Source organism: Syngnathus acus, chromosome 4 (genome assembly GCF_901709675.1).
Source record: "Syngnathus acus chromosome 4, fSynAcu1.2, whole genome shotgun sequence".
Lineage (NCBI taxonomy): Eukaryota > Metazoa > Chordata > Actinopteri > Syngnathiformes > Syngnathidae > Syngnathus > Syngnathus acus.
In genome coordinates, this window is record NC_051090.1 from 1,596,519 (window position 1) to 1,620,422 (window position 23,904).

The following is a 23,904-nucleotide window of genomic DNA, read 5'->3' on the forward strand; positions in this document are numbered from 1 at the left end:
CAAGCAAGCAAGCAAGCAAGCAAGCGCCCCCCTCCCTCCCTGCCTTCCCTTCCCTTCTTCTTCTTCAACAACGGTTGAAGATTAAAAGAAACGTCTCGCAGATATCTGTCAATTCGCTCTGTGAATAATGCTGTGTGGAATTTAATGGCACAAGTTATATTGGGTTTCCACAACACCCACATTTTCTCTCGATAAGATCAATGGCGCTCAGTGACAGATAGGGACGCTCTTTTGTATCTTCAAATTTCACGTTTCTGAGGGAATAATTAGATGGATGGATGAGAAGTAACTGCACCCAGAGATCCTCTGGTTCAACACGCGTGCTTCCCTCCACGTCTGTTTGGTGGAAAAGTGTTTAATAATGGTGGGGAATTTCCATTGTTTTAAAAAAGTGCCTGCCTGTCTGCCTGATGTTCTCCTTTGAACCAATAGAAAACTTTTTGCGTTCTTTTAGTTGATATTGTTTATTTAACAGAAAGGAGTTCCTTTGGATTAGGGATGGGTTTTTTTTTTCTGTTCACCCCCTTCCAACTTTTGTGCAGGTAAGTGGCTTGCACAAGGTTCTTCCCGCAGGGTATATGGAGGCAGTTCAAGTGCTGAATTAAAGGAGCCACTTATACTGTAAATGTGACATCATGATTTAGATGCAATACTTTGACGCCAACTCTTGCTCATTCTTTGGCCAGTCTGTGCATGAAATTACAAACAGTCTGCAAAATGTTGTCCTCTTATGCACTGCGTGACATTAAAGATGATTAGTTGTGCAACAGGAATCCCAATTTTACTTCACTGGATAAGAAAATATTGACCAGCAATAATATATTTTTCAGTACTACTCATTTTCTTTTTTTTTTTAAACAATAATTGTTAATATTTCCTTTGTTTTGGCAATTTTGGGTGGAGGAAGGCCTTGTTTTTCATTGAAAATGAATATTGGAGGTTGATCGGCGTTTTTGGGCGGGCGGTCGGATGGACGGACCGACAGACAGAGAGCTAGATTGACAGAGCGCTAGATGGACAGCTAGATGTTGCTGTTTTCCCCTGATGTCTCCCTTTGTGTTGTGGATGTGGCTCAGGGGTGAGGCGTGACTCCGAAGCTGCAGTTGGAGGCGCTGTGATCAGGTGCAGACTTCACACACGCCGGCAGATGGAGGAGAAAGGAGCTGCGAGCATCCTGAAGCTTTCGCGGGAACTGAGAGGTTACACTGGAGCGCTACAAAGCTGACCTGTCACGCGCTGACACACACCGGCTTCCCCTTCATGTGCACAACCTGCAGGAGAGAAATGTTGATTCCGTTTTCACGTCGGAGGCAGGCAGCCCGCATTTCCATTTTATCGGCTAATTAATGTTGTTTTGTCTTCAAAGCGCAACGGCAGCCCCTTGTTAGCGGCCTTGATCGCAGCATTTTCAAGGTTGCCTAGATGTGAAGCGTCACATGATGAATATGTTTAAATATAGAGCACAACAGAAAAATGGACGATTTATGGCGTGCAGAGAGCCATGTGCAAATGAGGCAATGGGAGCGAGAGAGAGAGAGTTGCTAATCATGTGAAGGACAAAACTAGCATATTGTTTCTGGCATCATCACTCATCAAATCTGTTTTGTGTGTGTTTGTCAATGTTGTCTTTATCTTGGCACACGTCCAGTAACCTGTTCTGCTTCAACCAGCAGGCAGGCCTCAATATCATACCACACACACACACATCCGACTTCACATGGTCACCCCTCTGACGTGTGCGTGTCGGTGCACACCCGTGTCAGCGTGAGGTGTGTGAGGTGAGGTTAAATAGACGCTTAGCAATGAGAGAAAGCAAGTGAGGCAGAACTGGCGTGATATCACACACACGTACACACACATGTCCCGATGACAATACAGCAACAACACTATCGGAGCAACATGTAAAGTGCTCGTGACCTCAGTCATCATTGCACACTTGTCACTGTGCCGCTGTCATGTACCGTGTGACCATGTGTGTGTATGGTGTACGTTTTATTTAAAGCCCCGCCCCCTCTTCTTTGCGGGTTTTGCCTGACTGCAGAAACAACCTGGAGTCAGGACAAAGAAATGGACTTTCCTCTTTGGACACGCTCAAATGTTTCGCACATTGTTGGAATTCTGTTTATTGGTCCCCATGTGGCCCTCCCGTTTTCTTTATCTTGCTCTTTTTGCTTTTCCTACATGATACACATTCTTCTTCGACTTATTTATTCACTATTTGTAATTATTTCTCAAAAGTTCTCCCAAAAATTGGCTGTATTTGTACATTGGCAAACTGTCAATAAAAATGGCAACGGAGGGAGACCAGGTACAGTGAGTCAAGAATTTTGCGTGTACTAAACAGAACAGGATGTTTTTTCATGATTTATTTCGCAGCGAACAATCACACACTGACTCAACGGAAATAATATACATCTCAAGGATACAGTTAACAATAAGGTGCATGCAAAATGAGAATCTCTTCTTTATGCCTTTTGGTGCCATTCCCTTCGGCGCAGACATCCGGATGGCAAAGCTCCAGCTCTGCGCTCGTCACATTTGACGGCCATCCTCCTCCTGCTGCTGCTGCCCACTTTCAAGGAGGCCGCCGTGTGCTTGCAAAAAAGGACCCTTGTGGCAACAGAAAAAACTTGGAGATACTGTAGAAGGAAGGTTCTTGGACCAGTGGGGACAGCAAGTGTGTAGTCGAGATATATACGTGTGTGTGTGTTTGTGTTTGTTTTGGCTATGTCACAATACATTTTATTGTCCTTCCAAGACAGACATTGAGTGTCATCGTGGTGCGCTCTCTCTCCTTGCTTGATGGATTCAAACAAGACATTTTGGTGTGGCCAACAACATGTGCTGTACACTTGCAAGTGAATATTTTGATCTCGATATGCTATATCATCATCTAATATTGTCTTTGTCTTCAATGGTGAGGAACTCCCATCAAAGTTTCCCCCTTCTGTTAATACTTTAGGGAATTTTCAAACGTCGGGATGTATGGCTGTAATGCCCCAAGATTTGTTCTCCCTGAAAGAAATGATAGAGTAAGAATATATTAACTACAGAGCAACCTGGCTTTACGGGGTCTGCATTGATTTTGACTTTAGGTTTACCGCGTTACACATAAGTAAATTTGTAGCATTCTGTCGATTCAAATTCTACAGCCATGATCATGCATTAAAAAAAAGCAAATTGCATTTTTTCCGACTGCAGGGTTTAGATGCAAATCTATGGGGCATTACGTCAAAAACATCATAAAAGAGGAAATAGAAATTAAAATAGAAGCAAAAATGAGGAACGACCGTCTGTCAAGCGCAAACGCTCTCTCGGCTGTTGATGTGACAAAAGGGGGAGAGGGGTGGGGGGGAGGGGGGAGAACTGTTTTCAAGAAAGAACACAAAAATGGCAAGTGCAATGAAAAATAAAAAAGCCATTTAAAGCAAAGTATTGTTTTTTTTTATTCACACAAATTTAATAAGATATATAACAACCGTTTGGTCCATAAATATTTAAGGGGGGGGGGGGGGAAATAGTTTCTATACACCATCTTTATCAAGAAACAGGGAAACATGGACAATCTTGATAGAACACTTACTGTACTCAACTATTAACACGAAGATCAATATATAAGGTTCTTGGAACTATATCTGAAAGAGTGCACAAATGCTTTCTATGACATCGCTGCCCCTCCCTCCCTCCCTCCCTCCCTCCCTTCTCTTTTTTTGTCAAAAACAGGATATACACCATAAAAAGATCTTTGAAAATAAGATGCAAAACAGTACAAAACTAGTGAGGCGTCCGAAGGATGTGAATCAGTTAACAAAGAACACACAGAATCCTGAATTTCACAACCTTTTTTCTCCCAAGTTATCTATCGCATAAGGCACGTCGAGTAGAACTGAGTTAGGCATCTACTTCAGCGAGTAGACTCGGAGTACCACTTTTTGTTCCACAAAAGAACAAACTAGGAAATGTGTCTTCTGCTCCTCTCTTTACTACCTTTCAGCCAGAAGAAACATGCATGTTTCTTTTTTTTTTTGTTTTTTGGTCTGATCAGTGGCAATATTAGGAGAAAACATGATTTCACCTGCGCCGAACTTCAACTAGTTGAGGTCTTTTTTTTTTTTTTCCAATGTCAGCTCTACAAATCCAGTCAATTGTTATACTACACTCCCTTTTCCGTTTAAAAAAAAAAAAAAAACATCACCCTGAGCAACATGATAAAACAATAATGCACTTTTTACGGGGGGGGGGGGGGGGTGCTTTTGTGCAATTGACTCAATCTGATGATGCGTTTACTGGATTCGATTTACTGCAATTCATCCAGCAGGCCAACATGACGTCATTCCATCGACTGCTCTAGCTAATTTTCTGAACCATTTGCCGTCGTCGCAATTGCATTATTGTTTACCTCTGTTTGAATCGATTCCAAAAATCTATTTGGGTTTTTAATCATGAAGTCTGATTCAACTGCTGTACAAATAGGAGACATTCAAAAAGAGAATTGAAAGAGTGTTTTTTTTCTTTGTGGATTTGGAGCCATTTACAGAACATTCGACAAGTTTGCTTCCCAAAGGACAAACAAAAATACAAGTTTGGGAGGGCAAAATTCACCAATTCAGCATGAATTAAAAAGGGCTCAATTTGTCATCATTCAATACAAATGTACAAATGAAGAATTTCTTTTTTTTTTTCCCGCCCCCAATGATTTTCTGAAAGTCCTTTCCCCAAAGTCCGTCACTGCCATGAGGTTTCAAATGCTACACATTTGTTCATTGTGAAATAATTTGACGTGGCCACTGCTCTTCTTCTCTCTTCAAAGGAGTCATCTCTGCTTGATTTAAAGGTCAATTTAAAAAAAAAAGAAAGAAATGAATCAGAGGAAAAATAACAGTTAAAAAAATAAACAGTCTGCTAGCTTAGAAAAGGTTCGTCAAGGTAGTTTGTGAAGGGCTCCCCGAATCGTGGCTGTCCAAACTAGAGGTGACGGAGGTCACTACAGTAATCGAGGGGTTTGTCAGGTCTGTTAGCGTGGCCGCGCTGGAGGGGGGGGTCAGGGCCCCACTGTCGGACGAGGGCGGAGGGAGTGAGGTGCCATCAGCCTTATCAACACCTCCATTCTCCTGTCGTAAAACGTTCCTTCTGAATTTGGCTCTCGCGTTTTGGAACCAAACCTGCAAACCAATGCCAGGGGTGGCTTTTTACTTTATGCGTTGATGTTACCGCAAGAAATACACAACTACAGCTCAACATGAATTGACACAATATTTGGGGAGTTCAGTATGTCAGCGCCTGGTCCCAGCACAGAAATGAAAAGGGAATGATCAACTTTTTGGGATGTGCACTCTTCTTTGCAATCAAACGCTAATTCTGCCTCCAAATTACAGCCAAAGCACCCATCTACTAGTAGCTACATCCATCATGGCTCAATGAAACAAACAAAAGAAAAATAAATGAGCGTGTGTGGCGGGGGGTGGGGTGGGGGGGGGGGCATGGAGTACGGGGTGGGAGCGGAAACACTCGTGGTCTGATCATACGAGGAAGGCAAACAGATTGGTGCTTACCTGCAGAACTCTTTTGGTCAGGCCCGTCTTCTGGGCCAGCTGCTTGAGGTCCTTAGCGTCCGGGTTGTGGTTGATGGCAAAGTAGGATTTCATTGTCCGCAGCTGGTGGTGCTTGAAGGAGGTCCGCATGCGCTTGGTCTTCTGCGTCGGCGCGTAGGCCTGCTGGTCTCGGTCCAAGTGGTCCGCGTCGTTCTCGTTGCAGCCTGTGAGGCATAGAGCGCAGCGCCACGTCAAGCGGGAGCGAAACACAGCAGTCGTCCACATGTTTGTGTGGTTTGCAAGAATTTTTTTTTTTTTTTAAATAAAGGTTCAACTCAAAAAGGGAATTGCATCGTGTACCACTTGGGTCCAGCTGTGCTGTTATTAATATATATATATATATATAGGTGTGTGTATGCCTATACACACACACACACACACACACACACACACACACACACACACACTGATAAACTGAATTAAAAAGCTCATATGACTCATATTTTATACAGACTACTTAAAAAACCCAAATTCCATCCCAACAAATTTGAATATTACATCAGAAACAATCGAAATGATTTCTAATATGGAATTAAAAAAAAAAAAGACAGTTCCCTTTTTGAACATCATTTTGTAATCTATAAACTTTGCTCATGTGATTAATGTGTAGTGATTGATGATTAATAATTTTAAACTCCTCCTCACCACAAAAATGACCATGTTTGTCAATGAAAAGCAGTTAATCTGATATTTCTTTTTCAAATGATGTCAAAGGACGTGTGTTTTGGGGGACACTGCTCAAATGGACCTTTTTGAACACAACTACTGCAATCTACTACTTGAATGCATCCATTCAACGGGGCTAACTGCAACTGTTGTTCAAAACAACAACATTGCATTATTGATGCCACCTGTGACAACAACTTGCCATATAAAGCTAACGTGTATGCACTGGAGAACATTGAAGGTGACATTGTTGTCCCCATGTATTACAACACTTTTCTTTTATAGTTGTTTGAGACTCAAAACAATAAAAAGAGATGACGTGCAAACATACTTGGCATAATGTGATGTTTCATGTCACCATTGCTCTGCCTGGCAACGTTTCACACTAATAAAAGCAAGCTTATTGGCATGTGGAACACATTGCGTATTGTTTTATAACAGTTATCCACTAGGGGGCTCTGTATCCAAAGAAGAGCGAACCTAATGGAGAGGTGTGGAATAACAATACTCAGTAGACTGACTCCACTCTGCGAGCTCGGCGTGTTCAAAACAAGCAAGAAAAGGCTCACTTGAGACAAATAACATCAAAACAACCGCGGAATCGAATCCTATTTGTAGTAAATGTGAGCTTTTAGATGTGTGAAGAGTGACGGATATTAACATGAACATTTGGGGGCGACTACAATGAAAAGGCTGTCAAAGGTTTGTACACATTCAAACTGATTTAGTTCATTTTTAATCATCCCGTTTGATTATTCATCGTTAGTAATAGCTTTGATCACCATTTTAAGAACATTCATGCCGCATATAGGGACTAAAAATAGGAATATAGAGAAAGCGTTATTTGGAAATATAAGAATATTTCAGCCTGATTGTGTTTAATGTAAGCATGCATGGTATTTTTGAAAATGCATCCCACCCTACTGTTCCATGAGAAAAGCCCGAATTTGCATAAGGGAATAAAGGCAACGGAATGATGTTGGTGGGTATCGAGTTGACGCAGTGGCCCGAGAAGAGCTCGCGGCCTGGACCTGGCCGCAGAGCTGGAGGCCCAGCCGGGATTCCAATGTCGCTTCCAATTAACGGAGAACAATTAACGCGCAGATTACCCTTCTTCCTCCCCCCATTCATCGGGAGCACAATTCGGCCGCACAATGACTCGCTTATCAAGCGCGCACTAATTCGCGGAGAGACACGAAAAATTGGGACGCTCCAGGGTCCAGCGACTCGTAGCAGGGACAAGAGATTTTTTATTTTTTTTAAATATAATTCTAAATCCTTTCCACTTACTGACAACCGAGAAAAACAGCGCAAATAGTCTATTTACATATTGAATTGTAATTATTTTTACCTAACAGTTTTTGCACATTTACATGTGACTGATGTGAAAATGAACGGATGACAGTAAATTAATTATGAGGTGACTAACGCCATCGTTTACCCTCAGGGCAGATGCATTTCATCCAGACATGCAACCCTTACATAAATTAACATTTAAACTAGTCATCTATTTCAGTGAATGCCAACCAGTGTGCTGTGAGAGATCATCAGGTGTGTTGCAGGCAATTTCAAAAATTATTTTATGACTATAAATAATTTGTCTTGAATAAAAAAAAAAATCTCAAAGTTAAATTGGAGTGGTGTCCCCCAAAACACATCCTATCTATGACAGTGATGTATAGTGATGGGCAGAACAATAAATTCTCTTCGACTTGATAGCAATGATACGTTTCATTTTTGTTTGGTTGAGTGCAGTGAGATTTTCCAAATGTCACATTTTGTCCAAATAATTGTTTATTCTCAACAAGTAATGTCATAACACATTTTTGTTTGTCAATCTATTTCAGTGACATATGCTAATTAAAATGCTTGACTTGACGAAAAAAAGTGAGGGTGCCCTAAGTTAAATTTTTGTTTTGCAAATTTTAATAATTTTTTTAGTGTTGGTTTTTTTTTTTTAAAAGAATCACGAATGTTTAGAAGCATTTTTTTTCTTACACATGTGATAGAACATCAGTTCCTTGAAACTTTCAATTTTGCTGAATTGATCTCAAAATATTTATTCCAAATAAATATTTCGCTATCTATGGAAGTGACAGGCAGAACTATTAACTGCTCTTGCAGAAGAAGCCAATTGACAGTTTTTGTGACATTTTTGAGCTGATACTGTACTTAGATTTATTTTTATGTCAAAATATGTTTTCACTCAATACAAGCTGCAAAACACAGAATTAATTAGTCCACAAGAGAGATTTTGGTCATGGTATATTTGGAAAAATTGGGAACAAGAAAACAAATAGGCAGGTATTTTTGGGAAGCTGTTTTTGCAATGATATATATATATTTTTTATATACGTGCCATGAGAATTACTCAAGTATGTTGCAGCAAACTGCAATTTGACTGAATTGACCCAAAACCTTTGTTTATCTAAAAATGCCAGTGACGTATGCAGAATATTTAAATGCTCTCACTAGATGGCAATTAATTAAGTAGTAAGGTCTTCCTGAAAAATATAGCTACACTCTCATGTTATTCGTGTGTGTGTGTGTGTGTGGGGGGGGGGTGTTGTGTCTCACCTGTGTTGTAGCTCGGTAAGTCCAAACCCATGGCGGGGCTCTTCCTCTTCCTCGGCCGGCCCTTCTGCGCCGTGCCAGTGCCGTTGAAGTAGGGCAGGCCGAGGCCGCCGCCCTTAGCGGCCAACTCGGCAAAGTTGAGCTGGGGGTGGTAGTCGGCTCCCTGCACCAAGCTCTCGAAGTGGAGGCGGCAGTAGACGAGGCTGTCCTTCATGCCGAAGTGGTCGCCCGTGGTGAGCGTCTTGTTGCACGTGGTGCACGTGAAGCAGCTCAGGTGGTAGACGGAGTCGCGCGCGCGCATCACCATCTCCGAGGCGGAAATGCCCAGGTGGCAGCGCGCGCACCTCTGCACCGAGAACCTTCTGGAACAGACGCATCGTCAAAAACACTCTCCCGGGATGCACAAACACGCACACGTATATTGACTTGTGCTGCCAAACAATATGTCACGTCCTAATATCAAATGATTAATAATTAGCTTTAAATTGCGGCAGGAACGTATTTTCCCCTAATTAGCATATGAGCAAAGATGGCAACACTTTTTAAAAAACATTCCCAATGTTTGACTTTATGTGTGTAACGTGATGAATATTTTGTACTTTTTCTACATATGAAATAAATCCTCCCATGTATCATCATTATGGCTCGCCACATTCAGCGTAAAAAAAGATGGCGATTTAAAGAGACAGCCTACATATTTGCATTTAAATTGCTCATATTTTGCACGATATTTGTTCTGAGTCATTTCTTAAAAGCACACAGATTCAACTATATGACAACCACTAATATATTTGTTTTTCCAGCCCATTTATTATTTTACAGAAAAATAAAAGCTGCACTAACAAATGACTCTTTTCACGCAATTTTTACATTTACACATCGTGAAGATTAAAAGAAACACATTCATGCGAAATAAAAAGCGGTGGTAAAATAAAAAGAACGATTTTCATCCAATTTGTCTTTTATCGTTGAAAACATATGAGTCGTAATAAAGCATATATTTCGGATGGATTTGACATTGCTACAAGACGTCGTTCGTTCGTATACACCTTACCTGTAGTAATCCTCTTTGCAGTAGATGCTGCCATCCTTGGCGAAACACGTTAGCTCCGACTCCAGCGCTAATTTACATTCACAGCATTTGAGACAACGCAGGTGCCACTGTTTGTCCACGGCCAGGAGGTAGTATCTGTCCGAGATCTTGCCCCCGCAGCCGGCGCACAGAGCGGGCTTCTCCGGGCTCATGGAGGGCATGGTCTGGAAACAAGCCATACACCGTCAGAAAAACGAAACCTTTTTGCCATATTGGGAATAATATGACCATGGAGGCATACATGTTTCCATGTAGTTCTATGTTTTTTTTTTTTATAATTGATATTTACGTGCATCGCCTTAGTGAGACAAAGCAGACCAAAAATCTGCACATTTGATTCCAAAACAAATATATCTTGTTCAAGAGAAAAATCTGCCATGTTCTGCCCAATGTCATGTGCACAATATTTTTTCATGTGCATCAGTTACTAATTCAATAGAAAAGCACATTGTGTTATTTATTTATCTTTTTGCAAGTGTTGCAATCACATGTACTGTAAAACCAGTTATCTTGGGCTTGGTCATTAAAAAAAAACTATAATTACTCATTGTGTCACGTAATTAAGGCTACTCCTACACGTAATGTTGAAACGTAAACGCTTTTAGTTGTTAGAGACTGTTAAACATCCATTATTTGTCAGGGTAAGAAATTGAAATTGCTCGCTTATTATTTTACGACAAATATTCTGAGCTGGAAGAGCCGACTTGCATGTGTATCTCAGCCGTCAAGCCCTTTGGAAATGTTTTGATTGCACTTGAATTGAAAGGCCTGGCCTCACCGTCTCTCTGCCGTTGATCTGCATGCTTTTGGCCAGGCGAGACTCCGACTTGGACCTTCTCTCCATCTCCTCCATGATCCCTTGGATGTGGTCCCCGGAGATCCCGTGGAAAAGCATGGCTCCCTGTCCTGGGCGCAACGTGCGAGCGGCTGCTTCTGCCTTGCAGCCCACCACGTCCATATACCGTGGAAGCCGACTGGTGTGGTGCCGTGCCGGCTCGGCTCAGCGCATCCAAAATGCACAAAGTCAGATCACTTCCCTGCCCGCTGCGTGCAAAGGCAACTAAAGCACAGAAAAAGGAAAGGAAAAAAAAAGAAGGGGGGAATAAACTACAACAGCAGCGACACGGGTGGGACGACGAGAAGTTTTGGGAGTGAACCAGCTTGTTCTCTCTTTCCAGAATGTCTCATCCAGATTTAAAAAAATAGATATAAATAGTCCAAGGGGGTATAGGGAAGGAGGAGGGGGTGGCCGGTCAAAAATAATGACACAAGCTTCGGGTTGTTTCTTTTTTCTCTCTTTTCTCCTGACTTTCAAAGTTCCCAGTCAGGGCTCCTTGGTATTTGGAGGTCAGATTGGAAGTGCCTGCATTTGAGCACCGTGTCCTATTTGTGAAGAGAGCAAAGCCTGCCCCGGTCTGAATCATTTGGTAGGAGGAGTTCCCTCTCTCTCTCTCTCTCTCTCTCTCTCTCTCTCTCTCTCTCTCTCTCTCTCTCTCTCTCTCTCTCTCTCTCTCTCTCTCTCTCTCTCTCTCTCTCTCCCAACAAAGAAGTGCTTTTCTTGCCTTAAATCCTCCCTGTTTTCATTTTCTACATTTAAGTTGTTTTCATCACTTTCAATCACCACGTTCGTCGTTTATCTTCTAAAATGATTGGCGGAAATTCAATTTGTACGGAAGCTATTACATTCGACCCCCTGAGCTGCATTATCAGTATTATCGCTGTTGTTATTAATATCATCATCATTATCATAATCGTCACGATAAAATAATGAATTATTATTTTGGTCCAATCAAGTGTTTGTTTGCTTCAGCGTGCGCACGTGGATAGTGGGCGGGGCCTGATTCTATTCAACAATTAAAAAGTAGGCACTGCTCTATCTCATGCGAATTATATTCCCCCTCTAACACACTAAACAGTTGAAATGTTTTACTGTTTAATTTTCTCCCAACACCTACCTCGATTATCTGTTGTAATTGCATTGCATTCATTTCTCTCTTTCTCGGGAATTGGGCCATGCAGCAGCACCTTTGTTTACTTTCAATGAGACTTAATTACAGAAAAGGAGGTGAGTGACATTTTTCACGTTCGAACACACAGGGCGAGTGTGTTGTGTACGGTACGTGAAAAATAATGTGGTGGTAGTTAAACCCTTCAAAATTGGTTTCAAATTGAATTAAAATTGGACCGAAAATTGATCCAACTCTTTTTTTGAAATTTCACTGAGATTATGCTATTAAATATAATATGTGACATCTTAAATGGGTGGGGGGTATAAATAACACGTTAATAAAAAAAACGGGGTGCATACTAAGAATTTTATTGTCACGAAAGCGCTATATTAATAGAGGTATTGTTTGTATGCATGCATACACCCCAAATATGGTGTCACAAAGTCTTAATATGGTCTAACGGAGCCACGACATGAAATGTAAAATCAAAAAATGCAGAAGGCCTACTAAACTTTGGTCAACATAGCCTACAGCCTATATTTGTATTCTCATTCATTTGAAGATGCGTTCCACGCACATATCCGTGCACCCCCACCCCCATTGAGCCTTTAACTGGAGGCCCCACGAAGGCTTCAACCCTTAGAGAGATGCTTTTTGGACCTGAATTGCATGCACGTTTATATTTGGGCATCCCACCAGTATAAAAAAAAGAAAATAAATAGAATGTACATTACATTTTACTTGCATGCATGACAGGCTGACTGTAAGAATATACCGCGCTATTGTTACAATAAAAAAAGAAATACGTTGACGTCACGCATCTCTACGATGATTTTATGGAGATATTTTAGACGACTTGATATGTCGATAAAAGGAGAACCGTGTTGACCCGTAGCCTCCAGCAGTAACATTTGATTTGAGTGAGGCGGATTTAGCGATGCATCAGTGAGCATGCAGCGAGTAGCACACAAGGGCTGGTGTCGTTTGTCCATTTGCATGAATAATTGTGTTATTCTCTGCTCGTAAACACGTTCATTTTGCTTTTTGCCCCTTCTCAATTTCACAGGGGAGCCTGCTTGAGTGCCTTTAAGTCTGAATGCTGTGATCTTGTTTTCGGCCAATAACGCATTTCATGTCTTGAAAATGAATCGTTACAATTTAGACCGTTTATGAAACGTATTGAATTTAAACAACGGAAAACAAAACGACAAGTGTATTTCAATTGATTTAAATATTTAAAAAGGTCAAGTCCCTTTTTATGAAAATGGCATGATAGCATTACTATTTGTATTGCCCTAATAGAAGAAAAATAAATATTCCAAATTATATAACTTACCGGGGTAATTTCAAAACAAACGTTAATTAGCGTATCTAAAGTCGAACAATAAAAAAAAAAAAGAGGTGCTTTTTAAAGAGAATTTGTGAGTTAGTTGTTATTAACCATTGTCTTCCATTAAGCGTCCTGTTTTCCCGGTGCCTGCTATTGGCGTATTTATTCCAAGAAAACAATTCCCGGTGTCAGTCAGGCTCTTCTTACCTGAGGATGTTCGATGGCCGCGCGATGCGATGCGATGCGCAAGGCGGAGGAGACGCTCCCTCCAGCCGGCACTGTGCGCTGGCAATGGAGAAGAAGAGGAGAGAGAGGAGATTGGAGATTGGAGATTGGAGGGAGGCTTCCTGCCTGCTTGCCTGCCGGTAGATGGGGGCTGTTCCACGTTTGTGAGCCGCGGCTCCACTCCACTTCCAGCCTCGATTAAAAGGCAAGTCATCTAAATATTCCTCCGGCACGCACAACACGAAAAGTGCGAGCCAATGGCCTCCTTTGCAGGCGTGCAAGCTTCTGATGGCTGATGTCGCCACGAATTAAAAAGGGCTAAATAACACCATCCTGGATCGGTTACCGCCTTATGGCAAGCGAGAAGCATTCACACGGAGATTTACAAAGCATATGTTAAATTCATTTGGGGTTTTAGTCATCATAAGAACGAAATAGATTTTCTTTATCCTGTATGACGCCTCGCTGTTTGAATGAGACGCTCCACTTGTCTGTGATAATTCAAAAATATTCTAACGTATGCAATAATAACAACGAATTAATCATGCATGATGGCAAACTCATAAAACCACCACAAGATTCTGTATATAGGCAACCTTTTCTTGATTAGCAAATAAGGAATTAACATAATGCATTATTTGCATTAGTTGTCAAGTTCACGAATGAATGAATGAATATTAAAGCAAAAAATATATAGTCATCTTCCCTTGTCTTGAACGATATAGCTCTTACTCAATGTTGGTTGGACCATTCGAAAGCCTTTTGGCCTTCCAGTGACATGAAAAAAAGAAAAAAATAATATTCACCACTTTAATAACGTCAAACCTTTGTGTTTCCCCAAAACGGCATATTGTTTTGAAGTGGTTTTATTATGCCTGACTTCAAATGAGACCATATTTCCTCCACCATCAAATGTCCCTTTGCTTCTTGTCTATGAATATTCATGTCCCCAAACGGCTGGGAATGTTAAAAAAAAAAAAAAAAAAGTCCATAAAGGGATGCTCACAATGGTCATAAAATAGCACAGACCTTTAAGTGCACCGAGTCTGCACCTGAATTGAACTGTTAATATGACACAGGGAGTCATCCTGCAGGCAGGCAGGCAGGCAGGATCACACACACTTCAGGGAGGTGTGGGTGGAGTGATTTCAATTGACAAGGAGTGAATAGAATATTGTCTGGGTGAACACTTGGGCTGTGAGCAAAGGGTGACAATTAATTACACCTCTTCTGCTGGCATAAATGAACACGTGCCATGCTGCTATACACTCACTTTGCTCCTTCTGCCTGGTATGCATCTCATCAATAATGCAAGGCCATTGAGATCCCGTGTAGTGCAATGTGCACGGTGGCTCCTCGGGCGCAGCGGGCCCGCCCGGCCGGGTTCAACCGGACTACCGACCGAGACGACCGCCTGCCCTCTGCGGTGGTTATCATGGCACACATCCAGGGTTCATCTGGCGTTATCATTTCTGGGTCACCTCAAGTGACACTCGGTGCCTTCCCAAAGCACGAGCGAGCGAGGGAGGTGGCAAGCTTCTCCCGGGATCTGCCGTGGTAGCGAGCGAGGAAGCATGGGTGCAAAGCTGACAGAATGAGGGAGAGGGAAGCGAAGGGAGGAGGTGGATGGATGGGTGGGTGGTGCAGAGTGGGGCTTTCAGGAGGAGGATCAGAGGGAGGAGTGAAGTGTTGTACAGATGCATCCCAGTCACATGTGCCTCGGTGGGTGGGATGGTGAGGAGGAGGGTGAGACATCCTGGAAATATTTACAAACAAAGCAGACTAGAGTCCATAAAGTAAAGGACATTCATTTGATTTGGAAGTACTGGTTGACACTCGTTAAAGACTTTTAGTATTGTGAGATTATGATGAGACGGAATATTTTCATTGATTTCTTGGTGGGAAAGTCAAGTCATTTCATTTTTTTACAAAATGAACCCACCTCACGGTTTCCTCGTAAATAAACCCCTACAAATGTTGGGTTAATAACAACCCAATTTGGGTTAAAAATTTGACCAACCCAAGTTGTCCTGGGTTGTTTTGCCCCAAAATATATATATATATATTTTAGTCAGAATTGACCTTCATGGGTCGGAATTAGGCACTTATTTTATCACTACTGTGAACTTACAAATATAACATACATACAAATATTTTTTTCCTATACATGGAGCTCTTGGGTGTCTCTGGACAATGATGCTTTCAATGGACATTTCAGGCATCTCATATCCTACCTAGCCCTTCCTTCTTTCTATTCCTCACCATTTTGCATCTCTTTCTGCTCCCCCCTTACCCAAGACCCCTCCTTCGATCTCCTCCCTGCTCTGCTCTGCTCTGCTGGAGCTCAAATCACAAGCACAGTCCCTGGCAGATGGAGGATAGGAGAGAGAAGCTCTTAACTAGCTAGTCTGAGCCTCTGGTCTCTGCACACCAACTGCTGCCTGCACCCCCCCACTACACCCAGAACAGCTCCAACAGCCGCCACCACCTCCGTCCCCTGGGGACCGACTATCCTCCAGGGGAGCTGGTGCACGTATGAGTTGATATCTGGCCACACTAGAAAGGACAAGGTAACATGATGGATGGATGTTCTTTACTGCGCTACAACAAAGTGTAGGTTTAGGGAACGTTTGCAAGTACTGTAATGTTGTCAAAACTGGCTCTGTCCTTCTCCTTTAAACATCCAATAACACTTTATCCACCATAAGGGCTGTAAATAGGCTTCTGGACTTGATGGGCGCCAAACCTATGACCTTCCGGTCCCCAAGTCCTTGCAGACCGAGTTAACTGCCCACACATGTGGTTAGGTTGGAGTAAAATATGGCAAAAAGAGTACCTCGTTGAGGTGCCAGTGAGTGTCTCCTTTTATCTGGGCTCATCTGGCGGCCACGGCTTGGGCCTGGCATCAGCGTGTGCACCAGTTGCGGTCCAGGGGAGAAACGTGGCCCTCTGAGCTATTTGCAGCCCTGCTTGTCCGATGGAATCTGGCACCCTGACTGTCACGCGGCGGCCATGTTTTTATCACTAATTCTAGCACAGGGATCTATCTGGTTGAGCAGGATGCTACCCTGAGGGGGAGCTGACATTGGTCTATGGAGACCAGACGTTGATGGAGGGGCTGCTCAAATACTGCTTGAACATCAAGACGCTTCTAATAAATAAGGCGGGGCCACGCCAATTGCAGGGACTGATGTTCCTTTCAGCAATCATAGGAATGACACTCATTTTTTTTTTGACCCCCTGCCAAGCATGTGTCATTGTGTGGCCGACTGTGATGGAGATGCTGTAAGTGACTGTGGTCCAAGCCGTTGGCCGCCGCAGGGCTGCTGTGCCTGTTTGAGATGGAGAGAAGGGCGGCGGGGACAGCTGAGGCAGGAGGGAGCTGCTCGGCCTGTCAACTGGTTGCGACTGGAGCACGTCTGGTCACAGTTACAAACTGGACAGCTCTCTTTTGCTCTGCGGCGGCAGTGGCGAGTGCCATCGTCCTGCAGAAAGGCGCACGGTTAGTTGCTGCCGCTCCGCTCTCATGCAGCATATGCTTCAGCTGAAGGTCAGAGATGTTCAGTCCAAACCGCCGGAAAGAAACGCCTCGTGTCTGGCGAGCTGGCTGGCTGGCTGCTGTCATTTGCGGACCAAACAAAGGAATACTGCTCAAGTGTTTGTCTAAAATGCATTTGACTTTCATCTTTAAACTTTAATTAAAAAAGAAGATGCAGATACAGAACAGTTGCTATTCAGTAGCAACACTTTGGTTGAATGAACAATAGCAATTCATGGACTGATATCAGGAAAATCATTCACTGATAAAAACAGTGAATAAATAATCATCTTAAAATAAAATAAAAAACATCTCATTCAGATCTTCACCCAAATGCAAGGAGTTCTTTCTGGCTATATGTTGAAGATTTCCAAAAAGTTTCACAAAAACAAAAGTACATTTTGGTTTCACACTCGGGGATAAAAACATGAAGTCATTCCCTTCTGTTGTGATCAATGAATGGAAAGACCTCAGCATGACTAAAATAACTTCCACCAGATTGTGTAGCTTGACTGTGTTGTTTGTGTCACTAAAACAGGATGCGCAACAACCTTCCAAAATGTGCCATCAACGGACTGCGGAGATGTGGCGGGATGAGGCCCAATCTAAAGTTGGCCTATTTCATAGTCCGCGCTTCGCTGCCAAGACCCTGAGTGGCAATGCATCTACTTGAAAGCGACAGAAGAGTCCCCAGGGCAAAATGTGCGGCAGGCAGGCAGGCAGGCAAGCGGACCCAGGTAACCTACTTGATGGGTGTGACACCTTCACCATCCCGCCCGAGAATGTTGCCGCCGCACGCTCCGCTGCCTCGGTTTACAATAACACAACATAAATTCACATCTCATCCCGCCTGACGACGACACGTCCCTGAGAACCTGTCCTCCTCGGCACTGCTGGGATCATAAATCTCCTTGTAGCTGCTGGCGGGCCTGTGTCGCCATCACCGAGCGAGCGAGCGAGCGAGCGAGCGCTTTGCCTTTAGGACCCACCTGCCGAGGAGGAGAGCGAGCGAGCGGCCGTTGTCGGCGCAGACGCAATTCGGCGGCAGACACATTCCTTTGCCCATGCGTGACATGTTGCGAGCCCGGAGGCACGGCGCTGTCTTCCCACATGCGCTAACGAGTCTAACCTCACATCAACGGAGCCAGCTCTTGGCCTTCCCTCGCACTGCGATAACCGGGCGCTGTTTAGCGTAGCCTTTATTCTATATTAGCCCATTAGAAGCCACGGGGTGTTGTGCTCTTCTAAGGCCCGTATGGAGGCGCTTGAACGTGACTCGCCGTATTGCAGTAGTGGGGAAGGAGGGCCGCGGAGTTCATTAGGCGGCGGCTCAGGAGAGCGGCCGCGGGGGAAAGTGCGCTTTAGCCAAGTGTTGCCAGGAGGCTGCCGGTCCGGTGGGGCGGCCATGTCGGCGCCGTGTTTGTTAACAGCCTGATTCCATCAAGTGGTGTAAAAGCAGAGCCGAGAGAAAGGACTGACCCCCTCGGCCCTCGCCTATTTTTAAACAACCGAGCGTTCCAGTCAAAGGTAGCGAGTTTAGTGGAGCCGACGCCGAGCGCAAATAATGCTAATATTCATGCGCTCGCGCATTTGGGAGAAAATAAATAATAAGAGATGCAAAGCAAAGGAGCGCAAGATGTTATCTGACATCCGACTGTTATCTTCTCTTCTATGCCCTTTATCTTGAGGGCAAACATCTAAAATGCACTTTCAGTTTTCATCCCGATACTCCCACAACTCTTGTTAATACATCAGAGAAGAAATTAAGTTCTCATAAAAAGGAATGAGGAATGAAACTCGCTGCATTCCTAAATGGACATTCACAACAAAAATACAGTGAAAATGCATTTCGCGCGGGATTCGACAGAAAAATCTCTCCTTGAGATTAAAAATGAGAATAATGAAGAATAGTCTACATATTGCACAGTCACAACTGGAATTTCATCATTCTGCTAAGAAATGGTTCAAAACAAGGCACCGGATTCTTCTGTTACCTTGGCACATTTGGATCTATACGTAAAAGAGAGAATTAAACCTTTTCTTCATCGCAGGGTCCTTCACGTCGACTTGGCCATATGGACACTGCGGGAGGGAATGAAATCATTAAATGGTGTTCAACAGCTGCAGTAAGGCAAAAGAAAAAAAGATAAGAAAGGAAAGGAAAAGAAAAGAGAGGACAAGAAGAAACAGAGACGCTGGCAAAACTGGTTGCGATTTAGAAAGTAGAGGACGAACAGGCCTGAACAAGACTCACTGGGGCATAATATTCATTGTTGTCCATGAACCAGCCTGATATTTCTGACAAACAGATGGACAAACAATAAAATAACTCAAATAACAAATCCAGTAGTGACGTGGGGGACTGTATTTTGTAGAATGAGAATTATGTCTGGCTATTTTTCAAACACAAGGAATACTCGACTGAATCAGAAGTCACAGAACAGAATTAAAGGACAGTAGCAAAGAAGAAACATGTGGGGGGGGGGTTAAAGCTGCTCACATGTCTGCAAGCACTGCCACAGCACTTCCCTCGCTGAAGGTGAGCATACTCTGTGAACACCTTGTAGCCACTGGAAGGATCAATATACATCTGCTTCTCTGCCTGCACATCATGACATTTATTTTTAATTCGTGCAAGACACATGTACATGTATGTCCCATGCATACGTTCAAACACAAGGCTGAAATTAACATAAATATACGTATATGTAAACAGATTGTTTTGGGTCAAAAAGGATTGTAGGTGACCTTGTTGCATTGGAAGAGATGTCAAACTTATGATAAATTAATTTGCACGTTACATGTGTGTTCTTCATTAGTCAAAAAATATGCCGTGACACCGGCATTCATATTTACATAAGTTGAATGGACTTGCGAGAGTTAAAGAATAGATTTCTGACACAACCTATTACTCCAGCTGTTCATGGATGCAACCACCTTCTGTGAGAGTGAAAAACACCAAACTCCTCCGCCATCCCTCAGGAAGTTTCCAAAATGTCACCTCTCAGTCTGTTTCAAACTGAGAGCCCACTAGTTGGTGAGCTTTGACAGGCCACAAAGATAAAAACGCCCCGGGCCTTTGGGTGACACAGCCTGTCATTTCACATGGCATTGCACGACCACATAGTCAAGCTGGCGGAGATGCCCCCCCCCCACCCCACTCTGCATTGTGCTTTTGCCACCCAGGCCCTCACACTTTCCTCAGGTCTTGGCCAACTTGCCTCAACTTCAAGAGCACAATATTTACAAGCTGGAGGCCTCTAGGCATGCAGATGCACCTATACACGGGCGCCAGTCACCACTGCACGCCTCACTGGCTCTGCTTGATGGAGGAATCGAGACGACCTGGATAAGATGAAGGATCTGACAAAAACAACATTAGCACCACCATCGAACTTGTGCTTAAATGCTGGATCCCAGGAGTTTACATTACAAATATTTAATATCCATATGGTCTAGTGCAGGGTTAATCTTAAATTTATAAAAAAAAATCGGATTTGTTGATTTCAATTTTTATAGTGATGTTATTACCTGACACGCTTCTGTGTGGAATTTATGAATGAGCAGCTCCTCCTCCGTCAGCTGTCTACTAGCTTGTTGTGGTTCGGTTCTGTTTTCCGACGCGTCTTCGGGTCGCCTCGAGCCGTCCACATGCAGCTTCGTGCTTGACATGAGTGTTGCAAGTCGTTCCTTACACTGGACGTGAAGTAGAGTCAAAACGCTAAGCGCTACTCCTTTTCTACAACGTTGGCAATGCATTGTCAACGTTTAATAAGCGACTATCAATACGTAACATGTCTTAAATATCTAATGACTGACGAGCTCAAGTTTTATTCTCCCTTTTCCTGACTTTTCATTGACTTGCCTCGGCAAGAGTCGCTGACAGTGATGAGTGCACGACTTCCTGTTTGAAAAGTACGTCACAAGCACGTGACCATGCCTCCACAGCGCCCCCATAGTCGTCTGAGGAACTACAGTAGCCGTGGTGCAATTATTAAGTGTTCTCCTGTAGAATGTAAGGATCTGTTCTAAAAAAAAAACAAAAAAAACATTAACTTAATTTAAAATAAAACCAAATCTGCAAAAAAAAAAAAATATATATATACTGTATAATCACAAAGATGATTGACAACGTTACCAACTGTCAATTGCTTTTTGCATCTTGTGAGACATTTTTGTGAGACACTCGGACTTGTGCTTTGCCATTCACACCACATTATACTTACTGTTAATGTAGAGCAGTGATTTTCACCCATTTTGGGTGGGTTGGACAACCATTTTGGGTGGGTCGCAAAAATCTAGTCTGCTTTTGATTTTGATGCTACAGTGCAGAAACGTATTGAGTTTCCCAATGGAATATATTAGGTCATGCACACAGCCTTCACTTCATAAACTAAACATGAATGTTTTTGTAATGTGTGCAGAAGCAGGGAGGGAAACCCATGCAAACATGGAGAGAACATGCAAACCTCACTGATCTGAAAATTGAAACCTGAACTTCAGGCAGCCATAGTAACCCCATGAGAGGAGTTAAAAAAAGATTCCATCAATTAGGTCATAAATGTCAACAAATACCTGTAGATGGTGCTTTTCTTCTATGTTGTCTTCTATGTTCGAATGTGGGAAATGACCCAAATGTAAAAATACACAGTACAGTATGATGCCACACAGCTTTAATCCACAAAGATCTGTGTGAACAATTGAGAACTAATCCTACTGAAGATTTTACCAGAACATCTGGCAGAGTGCCGTTTGTTCCTCTGTGACCCTTTTCATCGATCGACTCTATTTAGCATATTAGACGTAAGTATATGCGATTTGCTATGCAGGTAAATCCCTGTAATCCCGCTAAAATCTTAGCTGGGCTCTCCTTGACTGAGTACAAGGATACCTTCCCATAATATTAAAGTTATATGAGGATTTAGACTGAGAACTGCAAGGTTGATGAGTAGACATATAATGAGTCCTTTCAAGGTTATCTTCTCCCGGAAGCCACTGACGATATGTCTGCTCTAGCGTTAAGTATAATGAATAGTGACAAGTGTTTTTTTGATTGACACTATGAGGTTCACTTACCCTCGGACAATTTTAATAAAAATAAATATTTGCAAACCTTGGGGGATGACAGATTGAATGTCTTATATCACCCCCCATAGTTCTGCATCTGTCAGAACAATCAGAGGGACGTAAGAAAACGCAGATTACACTTACGATGTCGCTGTGGCTGCAAGTTAACTTTGCCGCAAGATGTACTCGGGGTTTATTTGCTCATTCTACAAATTTAACGAGGTGTAAGATGAGAAACTGAGATTTTATTGTTTGTATACAAATAGATGGTTCTTTGGAGCGCCTGCCCACCCCATCAAGAATGGAACTATACAACCAAATAATCTTTTCTTAACTGTATTTCTGAAAATGTGTCTGCAAGTGGCATTTATTATTAGTTTGGGTGCAGAGGGGCAAAACGTTTTTATGTTTTCAACATGACAAAAAAAGGGAGTGTAAACTATGCTGTAATTTTTGTTCTTTGAGTATTTTGATGAAAGGTGAAAAAAAAGTGAGCTGATGAAAGTTCGAACTAATCCAAAGCAAAGTTTCTCAGTCAACAGAAGTGAACACTGTTGTCCTTCGTTTGCTATAAATAAATGTGATCTGGAAGTGTTGACAGCATAGTTCCTTGCAGTGTGAAACCTCATGTATGTTACTGATTGTTTTTATATATATCTTGCTATCGCATCCCGCTGCCAGAAACCATATGCTTCATTTTGCTGCCACTTAATTACCTTTTAGTCCGCCTGGATAAATCTGGCTCTGATCCAGACAGCCTCTCTGGAGAGGGGAGAGAGGCTCATCCAAGATTTGATTTCAATTTACCATCACACAAATACTGCTTGAATATGAGAGTAAAGTGAAAAGGAAAAGTAAAGTCTAAAGAGAATTTAAAGTCCTCTGAGATGGGTGGGTTTCTAGATAACAGAAACAACATTCAGGCAAGCATAAATCCGCCTCGGGATGGAAATCGAAGTGTCAGAATTGTAATTGATTCTGCCAGCAGGTTTGACTTCAGGGAGTTGGTCCCCTGACAAATAAGGAACTGAGTCTCTTGACAAATACAAGTTCACATTTGTGAGTCAGACTGTGAAACAAACATTAATCCCTTCACTTTTTGCTGTACAGGAACATACACTGAACTGCTATGCGAGGATTCACCTTTTGCCTTCAATTATTCACCTGTACTGTATTTTTCCACTTTGTTCAGGCAAATTGGTGTACAAGTGGTGAGCATGTCTGTCTCACAGTCAGGAAATTCTGGATTGAATCTCTCTTAAAAATTGGATGGACGGACGATAAATGACACGTGCTTTGAACCATTTCATTTAAAAACAAATTAACAAGAAAAAACACCAGATCTTTTTAATTTAATTTAAAAACTTATCAAAAACAAAAAACACCAGATCTACTTCAGTCTTCATCTAATTTCAGACTAAAAAATACTCGAATTAATCATTCTTGTCGATGTAACGGTGGAAAATCCTCTAGCGACGTGATGACGTCACGGTCCGTCTGACAGCACTTCCTGGAGTGATGCTTGTTGTGGGAAATATGCACTGTGCTACTCGGCTGGGACTGGGACTGGGACTGGGACTGGGCCCACGGTAACGGAACAAGGGCGAAAGAGACACCGTTCCCTTTTATGTGGAGATGTGACATCTTTCTTCAGGGGCCCGATAAGCCCGGGACCAGGACGAAAGGTGGAGGGCGGGGGAGGGACATTTGTCGGATTGCTGAGCCTCAGAACCGCCACCGCCGCCGCCAGACAGACAGACGGACAGCACGGAGCTGTTGCGATGCGGTAGCTAAAACATGGACAGCAGAGTCAAGTAAGCCTTTACACTTGTACCTAGCCAAATTGATGTATGCTTGGAGAACAAGAAGAA

At 42.8% G+C, this 23,904-nt stretch overlaps 3 protein-coding genes across 7 annotated transcripts in view; 1 reads left to right on the top strand and 2 right to left on the bottom strand.

Moving 5' to 3' along the window:
* Positions 1-2,309: 2,309 nt before the first annotated feature.
* Positions 2,310-13,665, bottom strand: lhx9 (LIM homeobox 9). Of its 3 annotated transcripts, none has more exons than XM_037249716.1 (6): positions 13,411-13,665; positions 10,703-10,984; positions 9,886-10,088; positions 8,835-9,193; positions 5,553-5,755; positions 2,310-3,015 (listed from the first exon to the last, which is right to left on the bottom strand). In XM_037249716.1, the coding sequence occupies exons 2-6, from the start codon at positions 10,880-10,882 to the stop codon at positions 2,959-2,961; spliced, it is 1,002 nt and encodes a 333-aa protein (XP_037105611.1). In that variant the 5' UTR covers positions 10,883-10,984; positions 13,411-13,665; the 3' UTR covers positions 2,310-2,958. The 3 variants fall into 3 exon arrangements, with proteins under 3 accessions (XP_037105611.1, XP_037105610.1, XP_037105609.1); XM_037249715.1 differs by lacking the exon at positions 2,310-3,015 and adding an exon at positions 3,422-5,162 and having other exon boundaries at positions 8,835-9,190; positions 13,411-13,664; XM_037249714.1 differs by lacking the exon at positions 2,310-3,015 and adding an exon at positions 3,422-5,162 and having other exon boundaries at positions 13,411-13,664.
* A 1,683-nt stretch (positions 13,666-15,348) lies between these two features.
* On the bottom strand, positions 15,349-20,886 carry c4h1orf53 (chromosome 4 C1orf53 homolog). The gene is made up of 4 exons (XM_037249717.1): positions 20,498-20,886; positions 19,467-19,568; positions 19,002-19,048; positions 15,349-16,913 (listed from the first exon to the last, which is right to left on the bottom strand). Exons 1-4 carry the CDS (start codon positions 20,723-20,725, stop codon positions 16,823-16,825), a joined length of 468 nt encoding a protein of 155 aa, XP_037105612.1. The 5' UTR covers positions 20,726-20,886; the 3' UTR covers positions 15,349-16,822.
* Positions 20,887-23,542: 2,656 nt separating this feature from the next.
* Positions 23,543-23,904, top strand: part of dennd1b (DENN/MADD domain containing 1B) — a 67,235-nt gene continuing 66,873 nt past the window's right edge. For all 3 annotated transcript variants that reach the window (XM_037248700.1, XM_037248701.1, XM_037248702.1), the window contains exon 1: positions 23,543-23,847. In XM_037248700.1, the coding sequence (XP_037104595.1) occupies positions 23,831-23,847 (17 nt within the window). In that variant the 5' untranslated portion in view covers positions 23,543-23,830. The remainder of the gene's footprint in view (positions 23,848-23,904) is intronic.

What these genes read in the sequence shown, in the direction of transcription:
- c4h1orf53 (XM_037249717.1), bottom strand. Translation starts at nt 20,725, where the DNA reads ATGCATTGCCAACGTTGTAGAAAAGGAGTAGCGCTTAGCGTTTTGACT. An exon ending in TCCACACAGAAGCGTGTCAG is followed by an intron (nt 19,569 to 20,497) that starts GTAATAACATCA and finishes CATGATGTGCAG; the next exon opens with GCAGAGAAGCAGATGTATAT. An exon ending in GTGGCAGTGCTTGCAGACAT is followed by an intron (nt 19,049 to 19,466) that starts GTGAGCAGCTTT and finishes TCCCTCCCGCAG; the next exon opens with TGTCCATATGGCCAAGTCGA.
- lhx9 (XM_037249714.1), bottom strand. Translation starts at nt 10,882, where the DNA reads ATGGACGTGGTGGGCTGCAAGGCAGAAGCAGCCGCTCGCACGTTGCGC. An exon ending in AGATCAACGGCAGAGAGACG is followed by an intron (nt 10,089 to 10,702) that starts GTGAGGCCAGGC and finishes GCTTGTTTCCAG; the next exon opens with ACCATGCCCTCCATGAGCCC. An exon ending in TGACCAAAAGAGTTCTGCAG is followed by an intron (nt 5,163 to 5,552) that starts GTAAGCACCAAT and finishes ATTGGTTTGCAG; the next exon opens with GTTTGGTTCCAAAACGCGAG.